Genomic DNA, 20,760 nt, shown 5'->3' with positions numbered 1-20,760 from the left:
TCCTTAAAGTAATTAATGTAATTGGTGAATAAGTGTAAGAAATATATATTGTTTACTAGTATCTTTCAAACCAAATAATTACTATGGAGGTCCATTAAAAGACATTAGATATTACAATTATATAATGCTGGTTTTGGGGAGTAGTTTTGACTTGGTACTGAACAGTAGCTTCAAAAATCTTGATGGAAACTTTGCTGAAGAATTGGGTTCCCCAAACTGTATATAAAGAGCTTGTTTGTGACTTAAGGTTCAGCTTAACAGTATCCATGTGTAATTGTTTTGATGTATATGTGTGCACAAAAAAAAGGGAATCTAGATTATTTCTTTTTGCTTTCATTAGACTTTATAAAAATGTTTCAATACCTGCCCTGTTCTTTTGTTTTACAGTCTCTGAAGAAGGTTAGAAAAGATCCTACAGTTCTCCCAATCTGCATTACAGTGTTTCTCTCATATCTGCCTGAAGCTGGCCAGTATTCTAGTTTCTTTCTGTATTTGAGACAGGTAAATGTTGGTCTCTTCACATCTTACTAAGGATGTTTAAATAAGTATTCCCTATGGCCTCCTTCTTGTTATAGACTTTGCTTAGTGGCCTGCTTTCTGACAATGTAAAGCTTTAAAATTAAAGGCAGGGTGCTTTGCTAAGCCAAGAACTGAGTAACACTTGACTCCTGATGCATAAACCATGCAATATCTAAGGCCTTTGTTCTCATTTAGTGCAGCAGTTTCTGAGTCTGTCTCGAGGTGGGATCTTGTCTGTCAAAGCCCTGTTGTGTTTCGGGGAGAGATAGAGAACTTAAGTTTGCAGATCCATGACTACTTCTGTCTCCTTTTTTTAAGGCAGGTTTTTTCTTTCCCTTTACACTTTTCTAGGCGAAGAGTCAAGTTAGGGATTATTTTTGAAAGTGGATACTTTCTGAATGGATCCCGTATAAATCTATATAGAGTATAAACAGGGATGAGTGTTTTCATTGAGAAGATATTCACTGCTAGTAATTGTCCTGGATTGTGTTTGGCATTTGTTTCATGCAATTTCTGCTTCTCTACAGATTATAGGTTTTGGATCTGCTAGCATTGTGGCATTTATAGCTGTGGTGGGCATTCTGTCCATAATAGCTCAGGTAAGCTTTGTTTCATAGTGCTTCATTTAAGCTTATCTAAACACTTTCTGCGTGCTCTAGTATGTATGTGTATCTTGCATTCGCTGAATGTTCTATTCATGATCTAGTGCATGGAAATTTCTTACTTCATATAAACTTTCCTTGGTAATACTAGATCTGGACATCAGAAAGATGAAATTTGCTAAACTTGATCAGTAAATTCATTGGAACTGTGACTTAAAATCATTAAAACGATACAGAAAATTAGTTACTAAATGCAAGGCATTCTGAAAGGGAAATGCCTTATTTTAAATAAAAGTCATGCTACTTGCACCTGTTCAGTTGGCTTGTGCTATCAAGGCAACTTGATAGCCTTGACTTGCATACAGGCAGTCTTTTCTGGGTCGCTTAGGCTCAGCTTGGAGGCTGAGGAGCTGTGAGGCCTTGTTATCTTCTTTTCATATTTTTTAATTGGCAACAGTGAGCTGATTTTTCAACAAATCGTTTTTGTCTTTTGTAAATCTGAGTTTTTATGATTTGATCTTTGGTATCTTTATGGATACAGTTTGTCTTCCTGTTCTGATGACAAGAGGAGGAATGGCATGTAGAGTATATTGTATCCCTGCTGCCATTCTTAGCAGAATGAAGGTCTTACTGTTTGATGTAAACAAGACATTCATCGATGTTTTTTACCAGTTTTACTGGTGTCAGGTGTGGCCTTCATTAGCAATTCAAGAAGTTATTTTAATCTAGGTGCTGTGGTTTGTTTTGAGGCTATTGTGCCTCAAACATCTGCCAGTAATACTTTATGCAGACCAGTATTTTTGCTAAAAATCTCTAAGATGGCTTTCTTACTGGTTTATAATTTCCAGTGTTAAAATGAGGGATATTTGAGCTCTTTGAAGAGTACAGCTTACTGAAGTAATCTAGGCTTATTGACATAATCTTTGCTTCATAAATACTGATTTGTGTTGGCATGGTGGGTAAGAAAGAATTGAACACGTGAAGGTAGAATTACTACATTTTTTTTCTATGTAGTATTCAAAGTAGAAATGAGAAACAAGAAAGCTAGGGTGAGCAGTTGTCCTTGGCTGGATGGCAAGTGCCCACCCAGCTGCTCCAGCACTCTCCTTCCCAGCCAGACAGGGAAGAAAACTTAAGGTAGAAAACAACTCTTAGGTGGAGATAAGGCGATTTATTAAAGCAAAAGCAAAAATTTAGGCATGCACAACCAGGTAACAAAAAAAGGGTTTATTTTCTGCTTCCCATCAGCTAGCAGTGTTGAGCCACTTTCTGGGAAGCGGGATTTCCACCCATGTAGCCGTTGATCTGAAAGGCAAACATCATAAATAGCAAATGCCCCATTCTTCCTCCTTTCCTTAGCTTTTATATCTGAGCTGATACGTGTAAGATCAGTTATCCCTTTGGTCAGTATGGATCAGCTGGGCAAGTTTTGTCCCCTCCCAGGATCTTACCCATTCCCAGTCTACTGGTGTGGGGGGAATGTTGAGAGACAGTGCTGATGCTCTGCCTTTCCTACTACCCACAGACCAGTGAGAGCTACTGTGGGAAAATTATCCATCTCAGCCAAACTCAATACAATCAGGAAGAGAGACAAGAGAAGAGAGGAAGTGTATTCTGCTCTGCAGTCCTGGTTCCTTTTCTCTGTATTTTTACTGAAGCGTTGCTGAGTTTCTCCTGTTAAAGAAAAATGTGTAGTCCATTAACTGAATCAAGTTGTCCATGTGGACTTTGCTTTACCAGGAAGTGTCTGCTTCTTGCCCTGAGTGTCTTGTTGTATCTGAATTGGGATCTCCTTCCCCCTCAGCAGTAACACTTCTAACAAACAGAAATACTGATCTTTGGTTAGGATTAGTTTCCACGTGCAAATGAAAAGGTCATATCACTTGTGTAAAGAATCAGTAGAAAATGTAATTAAAGGTGCCTAGGAATTGGCCAAATTTCAGTGTAAGTGATGAAGGTGACAAAGCAGCAGGATTTAGTTGTAAGTTTAAATGTAAATTTGCAAAACTATTCAGCTGACTGAAGGAGTTTGCTTTATTCAGAGCAAGCAATTTTTTTTTTTCTGTATTATTTAGACACTGGTAAATTCAAGTCGTGTCCAGTCTGCCCTGTCTTCGCTTGGTAACAGCTTTTATTTTGTGGAGTGCTCTATTCTGTAATACAATAGGCTTGTAGAGGTGAAAATAAAAGCCTGTTTGCATTGGAAATAGGCACTGTCATCTAATATATATAGAGAGGGAAATACATATGCTTCTGAATGTCCTGAAGTAGTAACCCTTTAAGTGTTACGAATATCTGTACATTAAATGTTGAAATGACTTATCTGTATTTTGAGCTTTATACAGAAGGAGAAAGAGGACAAATGATATGAGTTTCCACATAATTTCTAAGGTCTTTGCATGGGAGAAATTACTTTAGCAAGTGTGACTTTTTAAAACAACTTTTGGTTGAACTAATTTCTCTTGCAGACTCTGTTTCTCAGTATCTTGATGAGATCTATAGGGAACAAAAACACAGTTCTCCTTGGTCTTGGCTTTCAGATCTTTCAGCTGGCTTGGTATGGTTTTGGATCTCAGTCTTGGTAAGCATATGTTTTGCTATATACACACTTGTTAAGGAACTGAAAGGGTTTTCTCACCCCAAGAAATTCTACTATTAATTCTGTTGTCATGTATTTGAGTGTTTTGTGAATTAAGTATGTCCATTTTCATTACACTGCCAAAATGTGGTCTGTATTTTGCATATGTAGGAATGATAGAATTTCATGTACTTACAGCCCTTTTGAAAAGGGAGTCTTTGCAACATTTTGTTCCACTGAGTATTAAGTCTATGAATGTGGTTAAAACTTTTTCTTAAACTCACAAGCTAGTAAGTAGCATGTTCCCTCTAGTAATTCCACTAGATCTGTTTTACCCATTAGGTATTGGACCTACACTTGTTTTTATAACATATTCTCCTACTCCAACTATAATCAGTCCTAGAAACTATCTAGAGTTTCTTCTGTTGGAAAAACTGTCTTTAAGTAGAGACAATTGGAACTATAAGCTAGAAAAACTTACTCTTTACAAAGTGTGTCCTACTGAGAGGGGTAAGTGCTTGTTGTTTATCAGAGTACTTCCTAGTCAGTTGTAGAAGCTAAAGAATTGTGTCACTGGAACACCCTGGGAAATTGTTCCTTTGTACAGTGTTTGGAGAGGAAAGCCCACTTCACTTCTGTTCCGGTCTTTTTTTCTTCTAGGATAGAATCAAATCAATGTCCAGCAAGTTCAGAATAATATATGGGAAGGGAGCAGGAAGATAATCAGATAATTTCCAGTTCTTTAGGTGTTTCAATAAGAATGTTTTGAAAGGGAATGACATGTTAAATAAGGGTGCCCTTGTAGGAGTGTGGGGATTATTATAAGGACAGTCTCATTTTTAATTCGAATTATGTATTTAACACAGGATGATGTGGGCGGCCGGAGCTGTAGCAGCTATGTCAAGCATTACATTCCCAGCAATTAGTGCTCTGGTTTCACGAAATGCAGAGGCAGATCAACAAGGTGAGTATTGGATAAATTACTGTTTATGCATCAGACTGCTTTTTTGTCTAGAATGCAGAAGAGTTATCTAGATGTACTTTTCAAGTTTTCTTTGTGTTTTCACTTGGTAGTACTTGTGGAAGTCTGCTAGTCTGTGTAGAAAGGAAGAAAGTGCACAAATTTATTATATTTGCATTGTAAAAGATATACTTTCTGATGAGCTACTTCTTGTCTTTCTTTCTGTAAAAGTACTATGAAAGCAACAACAACATTCTCTTTTTTTCCCTTCCTTTTATTATATGCAGTATTCTCTAAGTAGACAGTGAGGATTAATGTAACAATACTACCTTTTTAATTACATATTTACCAGATTGAAATAAATGTAGCAAAGAAGCTTTATTTTTATTTGTAGAAAAGTTGGCCCTATTTGATACAATACTTCAGATTTTCAAGGAATAGAAAAGGATGCCAAAATAACTAATTAATCTGAGAAAACACAGAATTTACTGGTTTTGATGTGAAAGGCAATGTACAGTCAGGAATTACTCCTCCTTTAAAATGAAATGAGAAGTCATCATAAATTAAAACACTAGTAAAAAGACTTAATGTTGTTCTTGAATTGAACATGAATTTAGTATTCTTTTTTAAAAAATGCTGTACATATAAATTTTAAGTATCAGTTATACTTTAGCATTGTACAACATGAAGTTAGGTAAATGCAGGAAATCTGAGAAGTACCAAGGTGATGCCATTTCAGGAAGTGGATTTCTGTTGAAAGATCCAAAAGATAGTATTTTAGATGGGTTTTTGTAATTTTGCCCCTCGCTCCTGTTTTTTTCTGAGACATTTTAAAGATTTTTAAAGACTTGTTTTTTGTTTACATCAGGAAATGACTAGTTTAGTTAAGCTGACAGAAGCCATTGAACTTTGATTTTACATAGAGGAAATTGGTGTTAATAGCTAAGGCTTTCAAGACTGAGGTTTTGCCACCTAGTGGCATGAAGATTTTAAACTTTCATGTCATCAACCTATGAAGTAAAAACTTGGACAGCTATCTTTTTTGCATGTTTTCTTTTCCTCACAATTTATAAGTTACTGCCTTAAGAATGAAACAGATTATTAATATTGTAAAGTAGCATTTTTTTAGACTCTTATTATGTGAAGTTAATATCATCAAAACACTTTTTACACTGTTGTCATAATTACTTAATGAAGTTGAAACAGAAATATACCTATAGCACTTTGATTAATCAAGCTTTAAAAAGAATCCAGTGGAAAAGTACAGTCAGTCAAATATTGTGAATTTACTGCTGTATACTTAATATACTGCCCTGAGTAAGTTACTTGGTATTTAAATAAATACTGGTCACAATTTGTGTGTATTTTCCCAATCACAGTTCTTAACACTTAGATACATTACTCTATTTGAAAATAAATTTAATAGAGACCACATTTAAACTCTGTTATCTTTGGTATCTTCATTGCCTGCTTTGGGTGAGGGTGGAAGAACTCTTAATATTAAAAATTAAACCTGCACATAAATTTCTTTATCATAATAATGAAATATTATGCAATAATAAAAACAATAATTCTTCCAGTAATCTGCAAGTATAGTGGCAGAACTATAGTGTGCAGAGGATTATTTTAATCCAAGATTTGTCTTCAATATACTTCTTACATCTTAGAATGTAGAAATAATTATGATATGTTCAATTTTGGAACAATTATTAGATTACACTCAGAGCTCTTGGTTCTGAGTATTTCTTCCTTGCTTAAAAAAAATCCTACTTTTTTTTTTTCCTTATTAGGTGTTGTCCAAGGAATAATAACTGGAGTAAGAGGACTGTGCAATGGCCTGGGACCAGCACTGTATGGCTTTATTTTCTTTCTCTTCCATGTGGAACTCAATGAATTGCTACCTGATAACACTTCTGAAATAAAAACAAAGCAGAATCCAAGTGATAAGGTTAGTTCAAAATTTTGGTGTGGAGTTTGCTGTGTAGAACTCATAGGGCCAGAAATCTGCCTTTTTGGTTGATTTAACATCATCACATCTTATTCTTAAATGACTTAATTCTGCTTTTCAATTCTATTAAATAATTAAGAGAGCTCATAATTTAAATGTAATAGTAAATACTTAGATTTACAATAGTAGCAGCGTTAGTTTCAGTATTGTAACAGTACCAGGTAACTTTTGATATAATTTACTGGAACTAAAGTTTGAGGAACTATAGTTTGAATGAGGTTGCATCATTATGATTATGCAGAGGAAACCCTTCCAGCAAACAGAGGCATTGTAAGCTGCGTTGGAAAGTAATAAAGCTTGGCAATGCAATGAAAAAGGGCAGCTTCTGAGAGATTTTTACTCCTGTCAGCGAAACCACAATTATGTAATATTCAAAAACTGCTCAGATTAATTAGCTGTTACACTGCAAATGAGGGTGTATTAATTTGTGGAAGTTTATTGCTTCTTTGAGTATTTGTGTATGTAACACCTCTTGAAGATTTAATATCATCAAAATGTATTTTTGATATGTTTATATTCTTTATATGTACAGACTGTGAGCTGAAAACTTAGGCCTCTGATTGTAACAAGATAGAGGCAAGGGAAATATGTGGTTACTGTATACTTATGTTCAGGTATTTTCCCACTTTATTTGAGAATAACTTCCTACGTTCCTTTTGGTAGAATAAAAGTACACTAGATTGACAAGTTTCACCTTCTGTTTTATCTAGTTTTACTTTACCCAGATACAGAAAAGTTATTAAAAATTAAAAAAAAAAAGCTGGGTTGTTGACATTTTTCTTTGGTAGAGGTTTTTAATCAAACCAGGCTGATTTAAAGTTTATCTTAAAACCTTTCTCGTGTTTGTTTTTACTTGTGGCTATGAAATGTGAGCAAGTTTTGGTTTTGAATTTTAAAATAAACTGCTTAGAAGAAAGAGACAATAACTCCAAATACTAGGTTATCATGCATGAGTAACATGTCTCTGCACTGAGAATGGTCTCACTGTTATTTTGATTACCCATATATTGATTTTTTTGGGGTGCTTGTTTATTTGGCTATCTTGATTGTAGATACCTCAGCCATGGCAAAGTGAAGCTAAGGTTATTGAGTACTTGTACTTCTAGATGTTGAAATCTTATTCTATTAATGTTCAGAAGAGTCTTGTTGATTTAACAGGCATGTTGGCTAAAGCAGAAAAATATTACAAAAAAGCATCAAGTCAACATCTGTTTCATTTGCTAGGCAATCATACTTTCAATTGAAAATTTTATGTGTTTTTGGTTTTTAGATCAGTGTGGAGATCAAAGGAGGAATTGGTGGGGATGTTAGATGTAGAAAATTCACTTTACAATGCACATATGAACGTGTTTGCAAAAATTTTATAGTCCCCATAAATGTCTCTCATGATCTCCTGCCTCAGTCGTGTAGTTCATAATGCTGAAGTCAGTGTCTGAAACGTGAATTCTTTATTATGTTTGTTTTCCCGTAGAGAGCGATGATTCCTGGTCCACCGTTCCTGGTTGGAGCATGCATTGTTCTTCTGGCTTTTCTAGTCGCCTTATTTATTCGTGAGAACAGCAAAGTCAGCAGTACCAAAAAACACAGCAACAGCATCAGTAGTAGTCTGAGTAACAACATAGACCAAAGTAATGAAGAGGACACTGAACCATTGCTGCAGGATAGCAGTGTATGAAGATTAAATTCTGAGGGGCTGATGGAACAAATTCATCTGATTTGTGGCTCTGGAAGCTTGGTGGGAGGAACCAGAGTATCTTGCCTTTGAGGAGAAGGCAGCTGTGACAGGAGGTCACTTGCTCTATGCTATTGAGGTTGATGTCATGCATGTGGGAGTGGTGTTTTAGAACAGCAGGTCACAAGCTGGTGTGATTCTACCCAGTGCTGGACTGCAAATGCTGTGTCGAATTCTGATATTGAGTAGAAACCTGAATACAGGGACAGATTTTTAAAAAAACTTTGAATGTTTAGTTCCCAAAATTGCAAGTTAATACAAAATAAACAGGTTTGAGTCAGAACAATTTCAGCCATCACTATAATTGGTTGTTTTGCATTTCTTATGCCTTTTTGTCTGCATCTATACCACATGTAGTCTTCATAGTATGGAAGGCATTGATCCCTGTATATTTTTGGCACCTGAAATGGTGGTTATCGATGAAATTCTCAAATATTACTTACTAGCAAGAAGTCCAGTAGTTACCAGAAAGCAGTGATGAAAATGAGATGGCAGAATTGTGAATGTGTGAGATCACACAGGATAGTACTTATCCATAAATGAAGGTCATACAGAAACCATAAACCCATATTCTGGAATCATCAGTTGTGTGCAGTTAAAGCAAATCCAGATGGCACCCAAGAGCCAGGTCCCATTAATGTTTTGCTTATAAAAAATAAAATGTTAATATTAAAATGAGCAGTGTCAGAAATAGACACTTGTGAGTGGGTGCCAGAGTACTTTACATCAAAATATATATGTATGTACTGTATTTTGTCACTTTATCTGCCATATAAACTAATTTTTCCCATTCATTCCTTTCACCACTGCCTTAACTGCTTCTTAGTGTTCAGTTATTAACCACATTCAGCCTTCATATCACTGTCTTACCTGCAGAATATCATGGATATATTAATATATTTTTTTTCTAAAAGATGCATCAAAGGAGTTATGAATTACAACAAATGTGCTAATTTTTAGAGACATTTTATGAAGAAGACAAAGATTTATATGTATTTTGCTGCAGTGCAAATGGACTATTAAACCCAACTTTGATGAAGTACTCCTATGAATGTTTTATATGTATGCAATATATGTAGATATTTGTAAGGAGTTTTAATTTTTCCAGATGGGGTGCTGTGTAAATCATGTATTTATAAATGTAATGAGGGTGCAGACAGTTATACAGTTTTTTAAAAGGATTGTGTATTGGCTGAACAAATTTAAAAAAATATATATTTTGAAACTTGTTCCATGTTGAGCACAAATAAGAAACCTTTTGTACTATGCAGTTTGGTTTTTACGTTAATAAGCTTCCTATTGCATAATAAATATAAATATCAAGCTTTCTAGGTTTTGTGAGTAAGTGTCTGTTTTTCCAAGTTCACTGTTGTGCCTTTGCTGCTTCAGAGCAGAAGTGGCTTTATTCTAGTGTTGGATGACAGTACCTGAATTCCTGTTTTGTTGTGTTGTGTCTGTGTTATCAAGAGTAGTGAAAAGCATGCTTTGCTTAGAAATTCCTTGGGTATCTGACATGGTATTCACTGGGGTGGAGAAGTACAAAAAAACCCCAAGAATAATTTCTGATCTGAACACTACTGAAGAATTAATATGCTTTTTCTGAGGAGGCTCAGGTAGCTCTTTTTCTTTGAATTTCTTGTAATTTAAGCCTGAGCTTTTATGCTGGATAATCTTTTTTTGCTGCAGGCCAGACTGCAGTTGGTAGGTTTTGTGTGATCCCAGCTTAGAATGTCTTAAACTTGATATAAGGAATAAAATACAGTATATTATTGTTAGAAGTAGCAGTTGTCAAATTTATTACTGCTTATAGTGTCCCAGCAACGGATCAGATTTTTGAAGTAGCATCTCAAAATCACAGAATAGTCGGAAGGGACCTTTAAAGGTCATGGGACAGGGACATCTTTCACTAGAGCAAGTTGCTCAGAGCCACCCTTGAACCTTTCAAGGACTTCCAGGAATGGGTTATCCACAGCTTCTCTGGGCAACTTGTGACAGTGCCTCACCACCTTTATTGTAGCAATTTTCTTCCCTATGTTCAATCTAAACTTTTTTCATTGTAAAACTCTTAAACTTTGTCCTGTCACTACATACCTTGGTGAAATGCTGCCTCCTTTCCTAAAAGTCTTTTCTGTGTATTGAAGGGGTCATCCCAGAGCCGCCTTTTCTGCTGGCCAAACAGATCCCAGCATGTCTTCACAGGAGCGGTGCTCCAATCCTTTACCCACCTTTGTGGTCTCCTCACTCCAACAGATCAATGGTTTCCTGTGCTGGGGAATCCAGAGCTGGATGGAAAAAAAAATATTTTAAGCATGCACCCTTACTCTGTATAAATTATTATATGTACTACTCTACTAATTAAGTATACAATAAAAATGTAAAAGGTAAGTTATAGATTAGATAAACAATTTTCAAATATTTTTTATGAGTAGTGTAAAGTATTTTTCTGTTCCCAGTAGAAAATTAATAAATGATGCTCAGAAATACCTGATGCCTCATTATTTTTAGGAATTTTTATTCAATGCAGTGGTACAGAGATTCTAAGATTTGGTTCTAAGTTCAGTTTATCTTGATTTTAAACTTAGTATGTATTTAATATCTGTTTTTAGTATCTGTCATCACTGAAAAAGATACCTCACAAAGATACTGTTCCAAATGGAAAGTGTGTTAAAGGCTGTGCTTATGAAATCATGATCCTCATTTTTCAGTCATGCCCACTACTTACGCAAAGGTGTATTAAGATTCAGGTTAACACTCAACTAGTAAGTTTCCGTTTTCCCTCATGTCATTCAGTTGGATTTGCAAACTATTTGAAAGGTCTTGAATTTTTGTGTTGCTAACAAATAGATTGGAAGTTACTTCCCTGTAGAAGTATACAGATATTAGAGGTTTTTATGGGTGAGACTTCTACACTTCTTTTTGCAACAAAATTGTATGATGATGGAAACTTTTTCAAACTTCTGTTTTCAAAATGCTCCTTCCATGAAACAAAGTTATTTTAAAAAGAAAATTTTTCTTATTGTTAGAACAACATCTTTATCTTGAAGAGACACATTGAATGTTTTTATTTTTCAAAAATATTGGCATAGTACTGGCAGGCCCTTTTGGTCACAGAAAAGGTCAGGAGATGTGGAACAACTGCTTTTCTTTCTTTGAAAGAAAAATATAAGTTTGATATGGGATAATCAGTGAACCCCTGTAGTATAAAAGACTTTCACAGCATCTATTTCCAAAGTACTCTAAAGATTCTAATATTGAAAGGTCTTGTTTTTATACAATTACAACATTGATGACAATGTAGGACTTTGTGTGCTTTTGTCTCCAGTTTATTTGCCGCACCAGCTTGCCCATGAGTGATCCAGTGAATAAATTTCACTCTTGCTGTAAACTTATCCTTAGGTCCCTTTTTTCTAAGGGATTCTATTCAAGGCAGCCATTTCATCACTGGTTACACTTGTACGGTTTTTTCACCAAACAGAACTTTAAATAAAGGAACTGTTGAGCAGCTTCTTTTTCTATTACATCTTTTTATTAAGGATTGACTAAAAAGTTGTTCTTTATGTACTTAGTCCTGTATAAAATCTAGCAAGTACCTTAAACTGAGACAGGTTAGGAACACTTGTAGTTTCAAATCTCCCAGAACAATAACTTGTTCTAATATTTGTTTCTTCAAACCTTCAGCATTCTTCAAACTTCAGAGTTTTCTGTGAAATTTGTGAAATAATGAATTGAATATCACAGGACTTCAAACATCGCTGAAAAAACTTAAAAAGGTTGTTCTTCATGTCCTGGGTGGCTAATTTGCCATCCTGTTAATCCTTGTGGCTCCATATGATTGTTAGCTAATGCCTAAAGGTACTATATACACTCAAAAAGAGGTTCATTGTTAGCAATAACACTTGAAAATTTGTATTTCAAATACTTACTTTGATTGCTTTCAATTTTTTTGGCCAACATTTTCTCAAATTTCACTACATTGTCTGTGATATTACTATGCAAAGCGGTTGATGAAGGACTTGCACTAGGAGCAGAAGTATCACCTCTGGAACTTGTCTGTTTGTGCTTGTATCATTTGCGTGACTTTCGTTCTGAATTGTTTTTTTTCCAGACCTTTCTTGAGAGAGTGTCATTTTGTGAGGGTTAATTTAGTTGCAGATAGGTAATACAGTTCACAGATGTGCTTAACTGGGCACATATAAATGTCAATACACTGAAAATGAAAGAAGGAGTGAGGGCATCACTGGCAACTCCCTTCTGCATTGTGAGGCACCCAGTCTTCCTCAAGGGTACCTTGTGTTCTGTCTGCCTTAAGTGTGACTGTCTGGCATACACACCAGATGAGAGTGCAGTGTCAAGACATATATTTGTAAAGTTGTAATTCTTTCTTAATACTTTTAGGTGGTAAGTAAAATACTTTTATTTTAGGTGAAAAATAAACAATTACTAAAGCTTGCCTCCTTGTACTCCTGAGGTGTGCCTAACCTCCAGGTAGGATATCATTGCTCCAGAATAATGTTTTACTGCAATGTAACAACATGCAGTAAGACAGTGCTTCACTTCCTCAGTGTGGTAATGGGCATGCTTCTTTGGGGCAGCTGCTGATCTCTGTTTGTGTGGAGCTGTGCTTCTGATTCACAGAAACAAAATTCTAGTTCTGATAAAATTTACCTTTCTTGTTTCTTCTTCTTTTTTCTTTTTTTCAGAAGAAGTCAAACACAGTTCCCCACTGCAAAAAAACCCAAACCCAAAAAAAACAACCAAAAAAACAGGGAAAGATTGAATTAACATACAAAGATCTGGAAAACTATACTTGGAGAGCTTCTTTCCTTTTGCTATGTCCTCAGAGATTTTGCTGTTTTGTACATGCATTTATTGTGAAAATATGATGCTACTGTATTTTGATTATAATATACTAGAAGGTCATAATAAAACCTGGGATAAATGAAGTTATTACTTAGGTTGTTTTAACAGGCATGTTAAGCAATCTGTTATATATGTACTAGCATCATTGTTTCCTAACAAGAAGAGAATTTTAAAAGTTGTTTAAAATTTTGGTCATACTTTCCTGCTGTGGTCCAAAAGCTTTCACTCACAGGATCTTCCAAGCTCAGTTGGCTAAGCTGAGACACTTTGTGGTCAACCTGAAAGATTTGGTGAAGCAGGATGAGATCAGCAGAACGTGCTGAGATTGAGGAAACTGAGCATGACTTCTAGTCCACTGTTTAGTGGCATGCTGTCTCACGGGTTTCATTTCAGAAGCCTAGTGGTGAGATTGATCTAATAGTAAAATCTTGAATCCAGCAGGTGTAAAGAAGTAAATTAAAACTGTTTTTTATTTCCTAGACAATTTCTGTTGAACATAGTCGTACAGAAAAGAAGGTGCTGTTAGTCTTCTCCCATTGTCTAAAAAGAGTAGTCTTGCTCTGTTTTCTGAAAGATCACTGCAGTAAGAATGGAAGATGTTGCTCATGGTTCAGGATACAGTCCCATGCCTAGCATTGCTACTCTGCTGCCCTTGCAGTCTGTTTTCTGTTGCTGCAAAAGTGCCTTTATATATTGCATTTTCAGCACTAGCACCTTAAAGCAAATGTCTTAAAATCCTTCCTTAATTTGAAAGTAAATGCTGCATCACCAGCTGAATCTCTGAGACGTACAGAGCTGTGTGACTTAAGTGCAAAAAAAAAATTGACTGCATTACATGCTAGCAGTTTGGAAGTCAGTATTTTTTTATAGTCCTTTTTTCTGTTGACATGAAAAAATGGCCACTTCTGATTGCATACCCCAGTGAGAACTTAGGCTTATGCATTTCAGAAAATTGCTTGTATCTGAAGTGTCCCTTAACTGATACCTGATGTATACCTTAATGCTTATGTGTCAATATAATTGTGTGAGAAACAGGCTGTAAAGAAAACTGTGCTGCTAGCTCTGCTCATCTGAATGTAGGCAAAAATCTGCTCAGCAGGACCTTATTTGATGATAACCCAAGAAAAAATGTTGGTGAATAACAGGCAGGCAACATCATTCATGAGAAATTACTTTTCTACACATGTGGAAAGTGTTGATCTTGAAAACTTTGCAGTTGTTTTATTGTTTTGTCTAGAAAATCTGTTTCAAAGGAAATTTTATAGGCAATTATTTTTTTCTCTTCTCCTCCTCCTGGTTTTGATGAAGAGTATTTTTAAGCATATTTCACACTTTGAAGCAAGTCAAAGTGTAGTCTTTTGCTGCAGTCTTTTCTGAAAGTCCTGATGAGTTCTCTTTAAGTAAGAGAAAATTATGCATGGGGGTGTCTGCTTTATCATATGCAGGTACCATTTTTGATAACTTAATTCCATTTCTCAGTGCAGTGGTTCAAAAATCCTCTTAAAAAAAGTGAAGGGGAAAAAACCAAAACATGACAAAATTGTTTTAGTAACAGACTGAAGTGTTAAGCACTGAAGAAAAAAGTTAAGCATGCAGGTCTAAGCATCCTTCCATGTTGCTCAAAGCCCAAAAGCTGCTGTTTCTTGCTGTCTTACTTCTTTATGCCTGCATAATAAACAAAATGTAGTTTTTCATCATTGGCATAACTGTAACTGGCTTATAAATAGCTGAAACATCAAACTTGCCCAGCTATCTAGTCCTGGTATGCCTTGTGCTCATGCTTAAATGCATTGTGAGTGTTAATTCAGTGCATCAGTGGTTCCAGAAAGTTCAAAACATGTATTTAAGAAGAATAGTAGCATATTTTAGGTACAATATTTAAAGATACATTCAAAAGGTGTACAATATATATTTTTTTAACAATGAAAGAAAAATAAAAATGAAAAAGAAGATTGAGAAGTATAAATACTCACTAGACTATGCCACCTAAAGCAAATTGCATTCTGCATATCCTTGTCAGGCACACATTTTGACCTCGGAGAGATGTTGCAGGCCTTTCTGCAGTCCTTAGAGGAAAAAACTCTTTGCAGACCTGATAATTTGTGACTTTAACTGAGTGGTTAAGGATTTAATCTTCTTGGACAATAGATTTTCGTTTTTCCTCAAGAAGTAGGCTCTTCCTACCAATGACTTAGCTTTCATATTTCAGACATGAAGGCACGTTTGGGAAATCACCTTGGGAAATATAGAACATTAGAAACTCTTAATGATCCTGGAACTAAGTAATCAAAAATAAATTCGGATTTTTTCTTTTTATTTTTAGTACAAAACCCAGAAGATGTTGCAAGGTAAAGAAGAACTTAATTTTTAGTGTTTTAGACTAATTCTGAAATTGTCTGTATATGAAATACATCAACAGCACCACAGCTGCCCTTCCTGAAGGTGACAGGAAAGAAAAATGTGATAAAGGTCAGACTGTCAGGCAGCCTATTATGAGCAAAACACTTTCCTAGGATAGAGCCTCGCCAAGGGTGGGCTGGTTCCACCTTGACATTACAGCGTCTGTCAAAAGGAAAAACAACTCATGACTCCAGGTAATAACTGAAGGTAGTAAAAACAACTCATTTGCCCTATTTCTTCCATCTCTAGGGGGAAAAATACATCAAGCTACCATGTAGCAATCATATTAAAAAGTTCTGCACAGTTGCCTCAAGCAGTTGGTTGAGGTCTTTTACTTTATTATGAAATACACAAAAGTAAAAGCTTATCTCTAAGTTTATGGAAGGAGCCCATGGTAAATATATTTTAATTTATTTGGTTTTATTCAGTGTTAAACGTAGTCATATTTGGAGAAAGAACAATAAAAATGGAACAGGGAAGATGTGTACCTTAAGAGGTAATTTTTAAAAATTCTCTTTAAAAAGTTTTTCTTAATTGCAAAGGCTCAACCTGAGAGTTTCAGCTTATGTTATGGTATTTCTTGCATGATTACCAGAAATTCCAAGCTACCTAGAGCAGAGTGCAGATAGGGTAATTAACTGTATTAAAAGTGCATTTGAGGAAGTGTGGTATCACAGAAGAAAGAGAAGGAAAGAAGGCAGCATGACTTGCTAACCAACTGAATTCTCAAACCTATAAAAAACCTCAGGAGGTGAGCAAGGTTTATCTGTATAAAGCTACAGGAAAGATTAACATTGGTTGCAGAAAGTTTTGTTTATACCATTTTGATAAAAGGTGTTTTCCTTGCCGACCTAGCTTTGAATGGAAATATTTTTTACATGACATTGATCAATGATTTTGGTGAAGGTTATTATCTAGTTTCTGAAATATACCTAGATTTTTGAATTTAAACTTATCAAAAGCTAATTTGAAAATCTGCATAGCAAACTTGATCTCTGAAAACTGAGAAATGGCCTTCAAAGAAGAGAATTCAACCCCATCTCACATATCAATTTTCCTCTCATACCCTGTGTGTCACAAATTGACAGGAAGCAGAGGAAAACTTACACCTTCAGATAACCTGTTTTTAAGACAGAAGGCTCCAACTGCCGCAAATCTTGGGTGTCTATTTTGCAACTGCTTCCAGTAGGATACAATTTCTTAACTACAGTGCTTCAAACATGTCTTTTATTTATTTGTTCATGTTGCAATATTATTTTCGCCCTTAGATGACAATTCTTTTCTGCCCATGCAACTTTTGAGGTTTCTAGCAGTTGGTACATGGCAGCATTGAGCAGCAAATACCCATACTTTAATTGGGGTGTTCACATGCTTGTTATCAAGGGAATGTTAGTTTGATGCTGTTTTATGTAGCTTTTGTCGTGCATAAAAAAAGACCTAAAATTCTAAGGAAAGGCTGACATAGCAGTCCTATTTAGAGCACTGAATGTGCTGATCACTTAAGACTTGCCTGCATTGTTTCTTTACAGCCCAAGGTTGTGGTGATAATCCCATTGGCAGGAGGGACTGAAAGTGTCTCACTGCTAGTTGCAGATGTCTAGAAAGCCTACTCTTAGCAGCAAAAAAATACCAGAAAATATTGGCTTTTGTTTCCACAGTGTCTGCTTTCATGTCATGGTCTCTAGAGTACTGTAAGGTGCAGGTGTCATTGTAAAAAGTTAGTACCACTGTATTCCTAAGAGAAATTAGTCATAGAAGAAAATCTTAGCTGAGGAAGTAGTACATCCATCCACAAACCCCAGAGTGGTATTTGAGTTAGAAAGTGCCTTAAGGCACTGAGCTTCAAATACTTGGGTAAAACATCATAGATGCTTCTTCGATGTTAGTCTGAGACCTTGTCCGTTGTTTTAGACGTTACAACACCAGTGTTATATCAAAAAGATACTGAACTATCTGATAAAATTATATCTGGTATCACCCTTAAACTAAAAGGACCACAAAAAGCTTTATCAACTGGAAGAAAACTGTGGTTCTAATTCTAAATAAGACAACCCCCAGGACAGACTGAGGAATTGAAAAGTCCTTGTTGTCTCTTTGAAAGTGACAGTTGTGAAATCTGAGTTCATTTTCATTAATACATCCTATGGATAGACTAAAAATCCTCACCTATTAATGCACAATCTTGTATTGTCTTTGTTCAAGTCTTGCAAAAATTTAGTAAGCTTGAACAGTTGTCTTCTGTTTGTGTACAGATTAACTTGGGTTTCATTAACCTGAAAAAAATTTAATTAAATAATTTCCAAAAATACTCACCCTCTGTACAGTAGAAATATGTTTGCTGAAACAAATGATGGCAAGTAGAACACACTCCTGTTTCATAATTAAATGTAGTAAATATCAGAATACCTTTGGCAGGAGTCAGCTGTTGTGTTAAATAAACTTGCAATTGAAAATAGTCAAACACAGGAGGAGTCATGCCTCTGTGAGGTTAGATGGCTAAATTATTGAAAAACAAATGGAAACAAAGATAATTAACTTAGAGAATGTGTAGATGTTATACCAAAAATATTAAGACTGGTGTAACTGAAGTGTTAACAGAAGAATGTATTAAAGCCTTAGAAACAGCCAAGCAAGGCTATGGTATGTGTTAATTGGTACAGAATGCTGCATATAGTTTTTCATTCATATTCCCTGATAGTGTCATGTGTTGACACTGACTGGATGCCAGGCACCCACAAAAGTTGCTTGCTCACTGCCCTCTGCTGCTGGACAGGGGAGAGAAATGTGACAAAAGGTTCATGAATTGGCATAAGGGCCAGGAGAAATCACTCATCAAATATCATCAGGGCAAAACAGGCTCAAATTAGGGACATAAAGTGAATTTATTACTAATACAATCAGAGCAGGATAATGAGAAGTAAAAAAAGCTCTTGAAAACACCTTCCTGCCACTGCTTCCTTCTTCCCAAGCTCTACCTTGTACCCCATAGTGCAAGAGGACAAGGAATGGGGATTAGGGTAAATAAATTCATCAGCCATGGTTTATCCTGCTGTTCAGTGGGAGGAGTCGTTCCCCAGCTGCACCGTGGGGTCCCTCCCATAAGAGAGTTCTCCATGAACTTTTCTGATGTGAGTCCCTCTCAAGAGCAGCAGCTCTCTGTGGCCTGCTGCAATGGGAGTACCTCCCAGGGACACACAGTCCTCCCAAAACTGTGGCAGTGTGGGTCACTCTTCAATGGAGTGCAGTCCTTCAAGAAGACTCCACAGATCTCTCACAGAGCCACAGCCTCCTTTCAGACATCCCCCTCCTCCAGTCTGGAGCTCCTCTGCAGGCTGTGGGGGGATCTCAGCATCCGCATGGACCTCCATGGGCTGCAGGGGCACAGCTGCTTCACCATGGTCTGCACCAGGGGCTGTAGGGGAATCCCAGCTCTAAGCCTGGAGCAGCTCCTGCCCTTTCTTCTCCACTGGCCTCAGTGTCTGTAGTGTTTTTCCTTTCACATGTTCTCAATCTGCTCTTCTTTGTCAGGAATTAAAAATGTGCCACACTTTTGTTTTGATTTCTTCTTAAATATTTTATCACAGAGGCCTTACTACCATTTATAACTGGCTCAGCCTTGACCAATTATAACTGGCTCAGCCTTGACCAATGACATGCCCATCTTTGGAGCCATCAGGGACTGGCTCTGTTGGATATTCCAGCAGCTTCTCAAAAGACAGCTCTGTGACCCCCCTGCTACCAGAAAACCAGGCTGTACAAACCCAACACAGATAGCAAGAAGGGAAAACTTGCAATATTAACACTGTTAAATTGAGACATCTGGAGAGATAAAATGTTCATAGAGAAAATGAAAATAACAAGTCCTGGGCATTTGCTTCAGCATTGTCCACATTAAAGTATTATGTTTACCACATGCCCCAGTCAGTGTGCAGGAGTCAATCCCAAAAAAATCAAGATGTACGAGAGTTGTGTACAGCCGTGTTTGTCCTCCATGGTGAGCCCAAGTGATTCTAGCCAGGCTGCTTAGCTGTCATACAACTGTAGAATCATGGAATGGCTTAAGTGGGACATTAAAGATCATCTAGTTCCAACCTGCCTACCATGGGCAGGGACACTTTCACTGAGTCAGGTTGCTCAGAGCTTCATCCAACCTGGCCTTGAACACTTCCAAGGGTGGGGCATCCACATCTTCTGTGGACAGCCTGTTCCAGTGCTCACCACTCCCCTCGAATTTCTTCCTAGTGTCTAATCTAAACCTGCTGTCTTTTAGTTTGAAGACATTCCCCCTTGTCCCGTCACTGCACATCCTTGTAAATAGTGCCGTTCCATCTTCCTTTTAAGGCTCCCTTCAGGTACTGCAAGTGGGTTACCCTGAAGTCTTCTCTCCAGATTGAGCAATCCCAATTCTCTCAGCCTTTCCTCATAGGAGAGGTGGTCCATCCCTCTGATAAATTTGATGGCCTCCTCTGGACTTACTCCAACAGGTCTGTGTCCTTCCTGTAAGACCTGTCCTTTCCTGTGGGACCCCAGAGCTGGGTGCAGGGTTCCAGGTGGGCTCTCAGCAGAGCAGAGCAGAGGGGCAGAATCCCCTCCCTCCCCTGCTGCCCACGCTGCTTTGGATGCAGCTCAGGACACGTTTGGCTTTCTGGGCTGGAAGTGCCCATGGCTGGGTCATGTCCAGTATCTCAGCCACCAGCACCCCCAAGTTCTTCTGGGCAGGGCTGCTCTCCATCTGCTCATCCCCAGCCTGTAAAAGAAAAAGAGAAACCTTGGTACTTCACAGAATGCAACTGCACACACAGTGTATTTGAGATTATGAAATGAAATCATCTCCTTCTTCTGTAACATCTTGTACTGAGTTTTGCTACACTAACTTCCCGCAAATACAGGAGTGAGTTAAAAGCCTTGCTATGACTGTTGGCATTTTAGTAGAGTGGATGATGAATGGACAGCACTGTGCTTTGTGTTGTCAAAAGCATTTGGTGCTACCAAGGAAGAAATCTGTCAGAGGATCATTTCTTGCATTGCTGGCAATGCTAGTTATGCTAGTTCTGAAACGGTTTGGTTTTAGTGTCTTTCCTTTATATCAGCAGATGATCT

The 20,760-nt window shown here is 36.8% G+C and overlaps 1 protein-coding gene and 1 long non-coding RNA gene across 3 annotated transcripts in view; one reads left to right on the top strand and one right to left on the bottom strand.

Moving 5' to 3' along the window:
* Positions 1 to 9,731, top strand: part of LOC135289619 (hippocampus abundant transcript-like protein 1) — a 30,119-nt gene extending 20,388 nt beyond the window's left edge. The window contains exons 7-12 of the mRNA XM_064403385.1: positions 388 to 501; positions 1,047 to 1,118; positions 3,590 to 3,702; positions 4,566 to 4,663; positions 6,451 to 6,608; positions 8,140 to 9,731. Of these exons, the coding sequence (XP_064259455.1) occupies positions 388 to 501; positions 1,047 to 1,118; positions 3,590 to 3,702; positions 4,566 to 4,663; positions 6,451 to 6,608; positions 8,140 to 8,343 (759 nt within the window). The 3' untranslated portion in view covers positions 8,344 to 9,731. The remainder of the gene's footprint in view (positions 1 to 387; positions 502 to 1,046; positions 1,119 to 3,589; positions 3,703 to 4,565; positions 4,664 to 6,450; positions 6,609 to 8,139) is intronic.
* A 225-nt stretch (positions 9,732 to 9,956) lies between these two features.
* On the bottom strand, positions 9,957 to 19,648 carry LOC135289622 (uncharacterized). 2 transcript variants are annotated; one of them, XR_010352380.1, is made up of 5 exons: positions 19,570 to 19,648; positions 17,974 to 18,030; positions 15,234 to 15,495; positions 13,459 to 13,538; positions 9,957 to 10,682 (listed from the first exon to the last, which is right to left on the bottom strand). It is a non-coding gene; the product is annotated as an uncharacterized LOC135289622 (long non-coding RNA). The 2 variants fall into 2 exon arrangements; XR_010352382.1 differs by having other exon boundaries at positions 17,827 to 18,030; positions 19,570 to 19,645.
* Between the last annotated feature and the right edge of the window lie 1,112 nt (positions 19,649 to 20,760).

The sequence above is a fragment of the Passer domesticus genome, chromosome Z (genome assembly GCF_036417665.1).
Source record: "Passer domesticus isolate bPasDom1 chromosome Z, bPasDom1.hap1, whole genome shotgun sequence".
NCBI classification, from domain to species: Eukaryota; Metazoa; Chordata; class Aves; order Passeriformes; family Passeridae; genus Passer; species Passer domesticus.
This window is presented reverse-complemented; position numbering and strand designations above follow the sequence as displayed.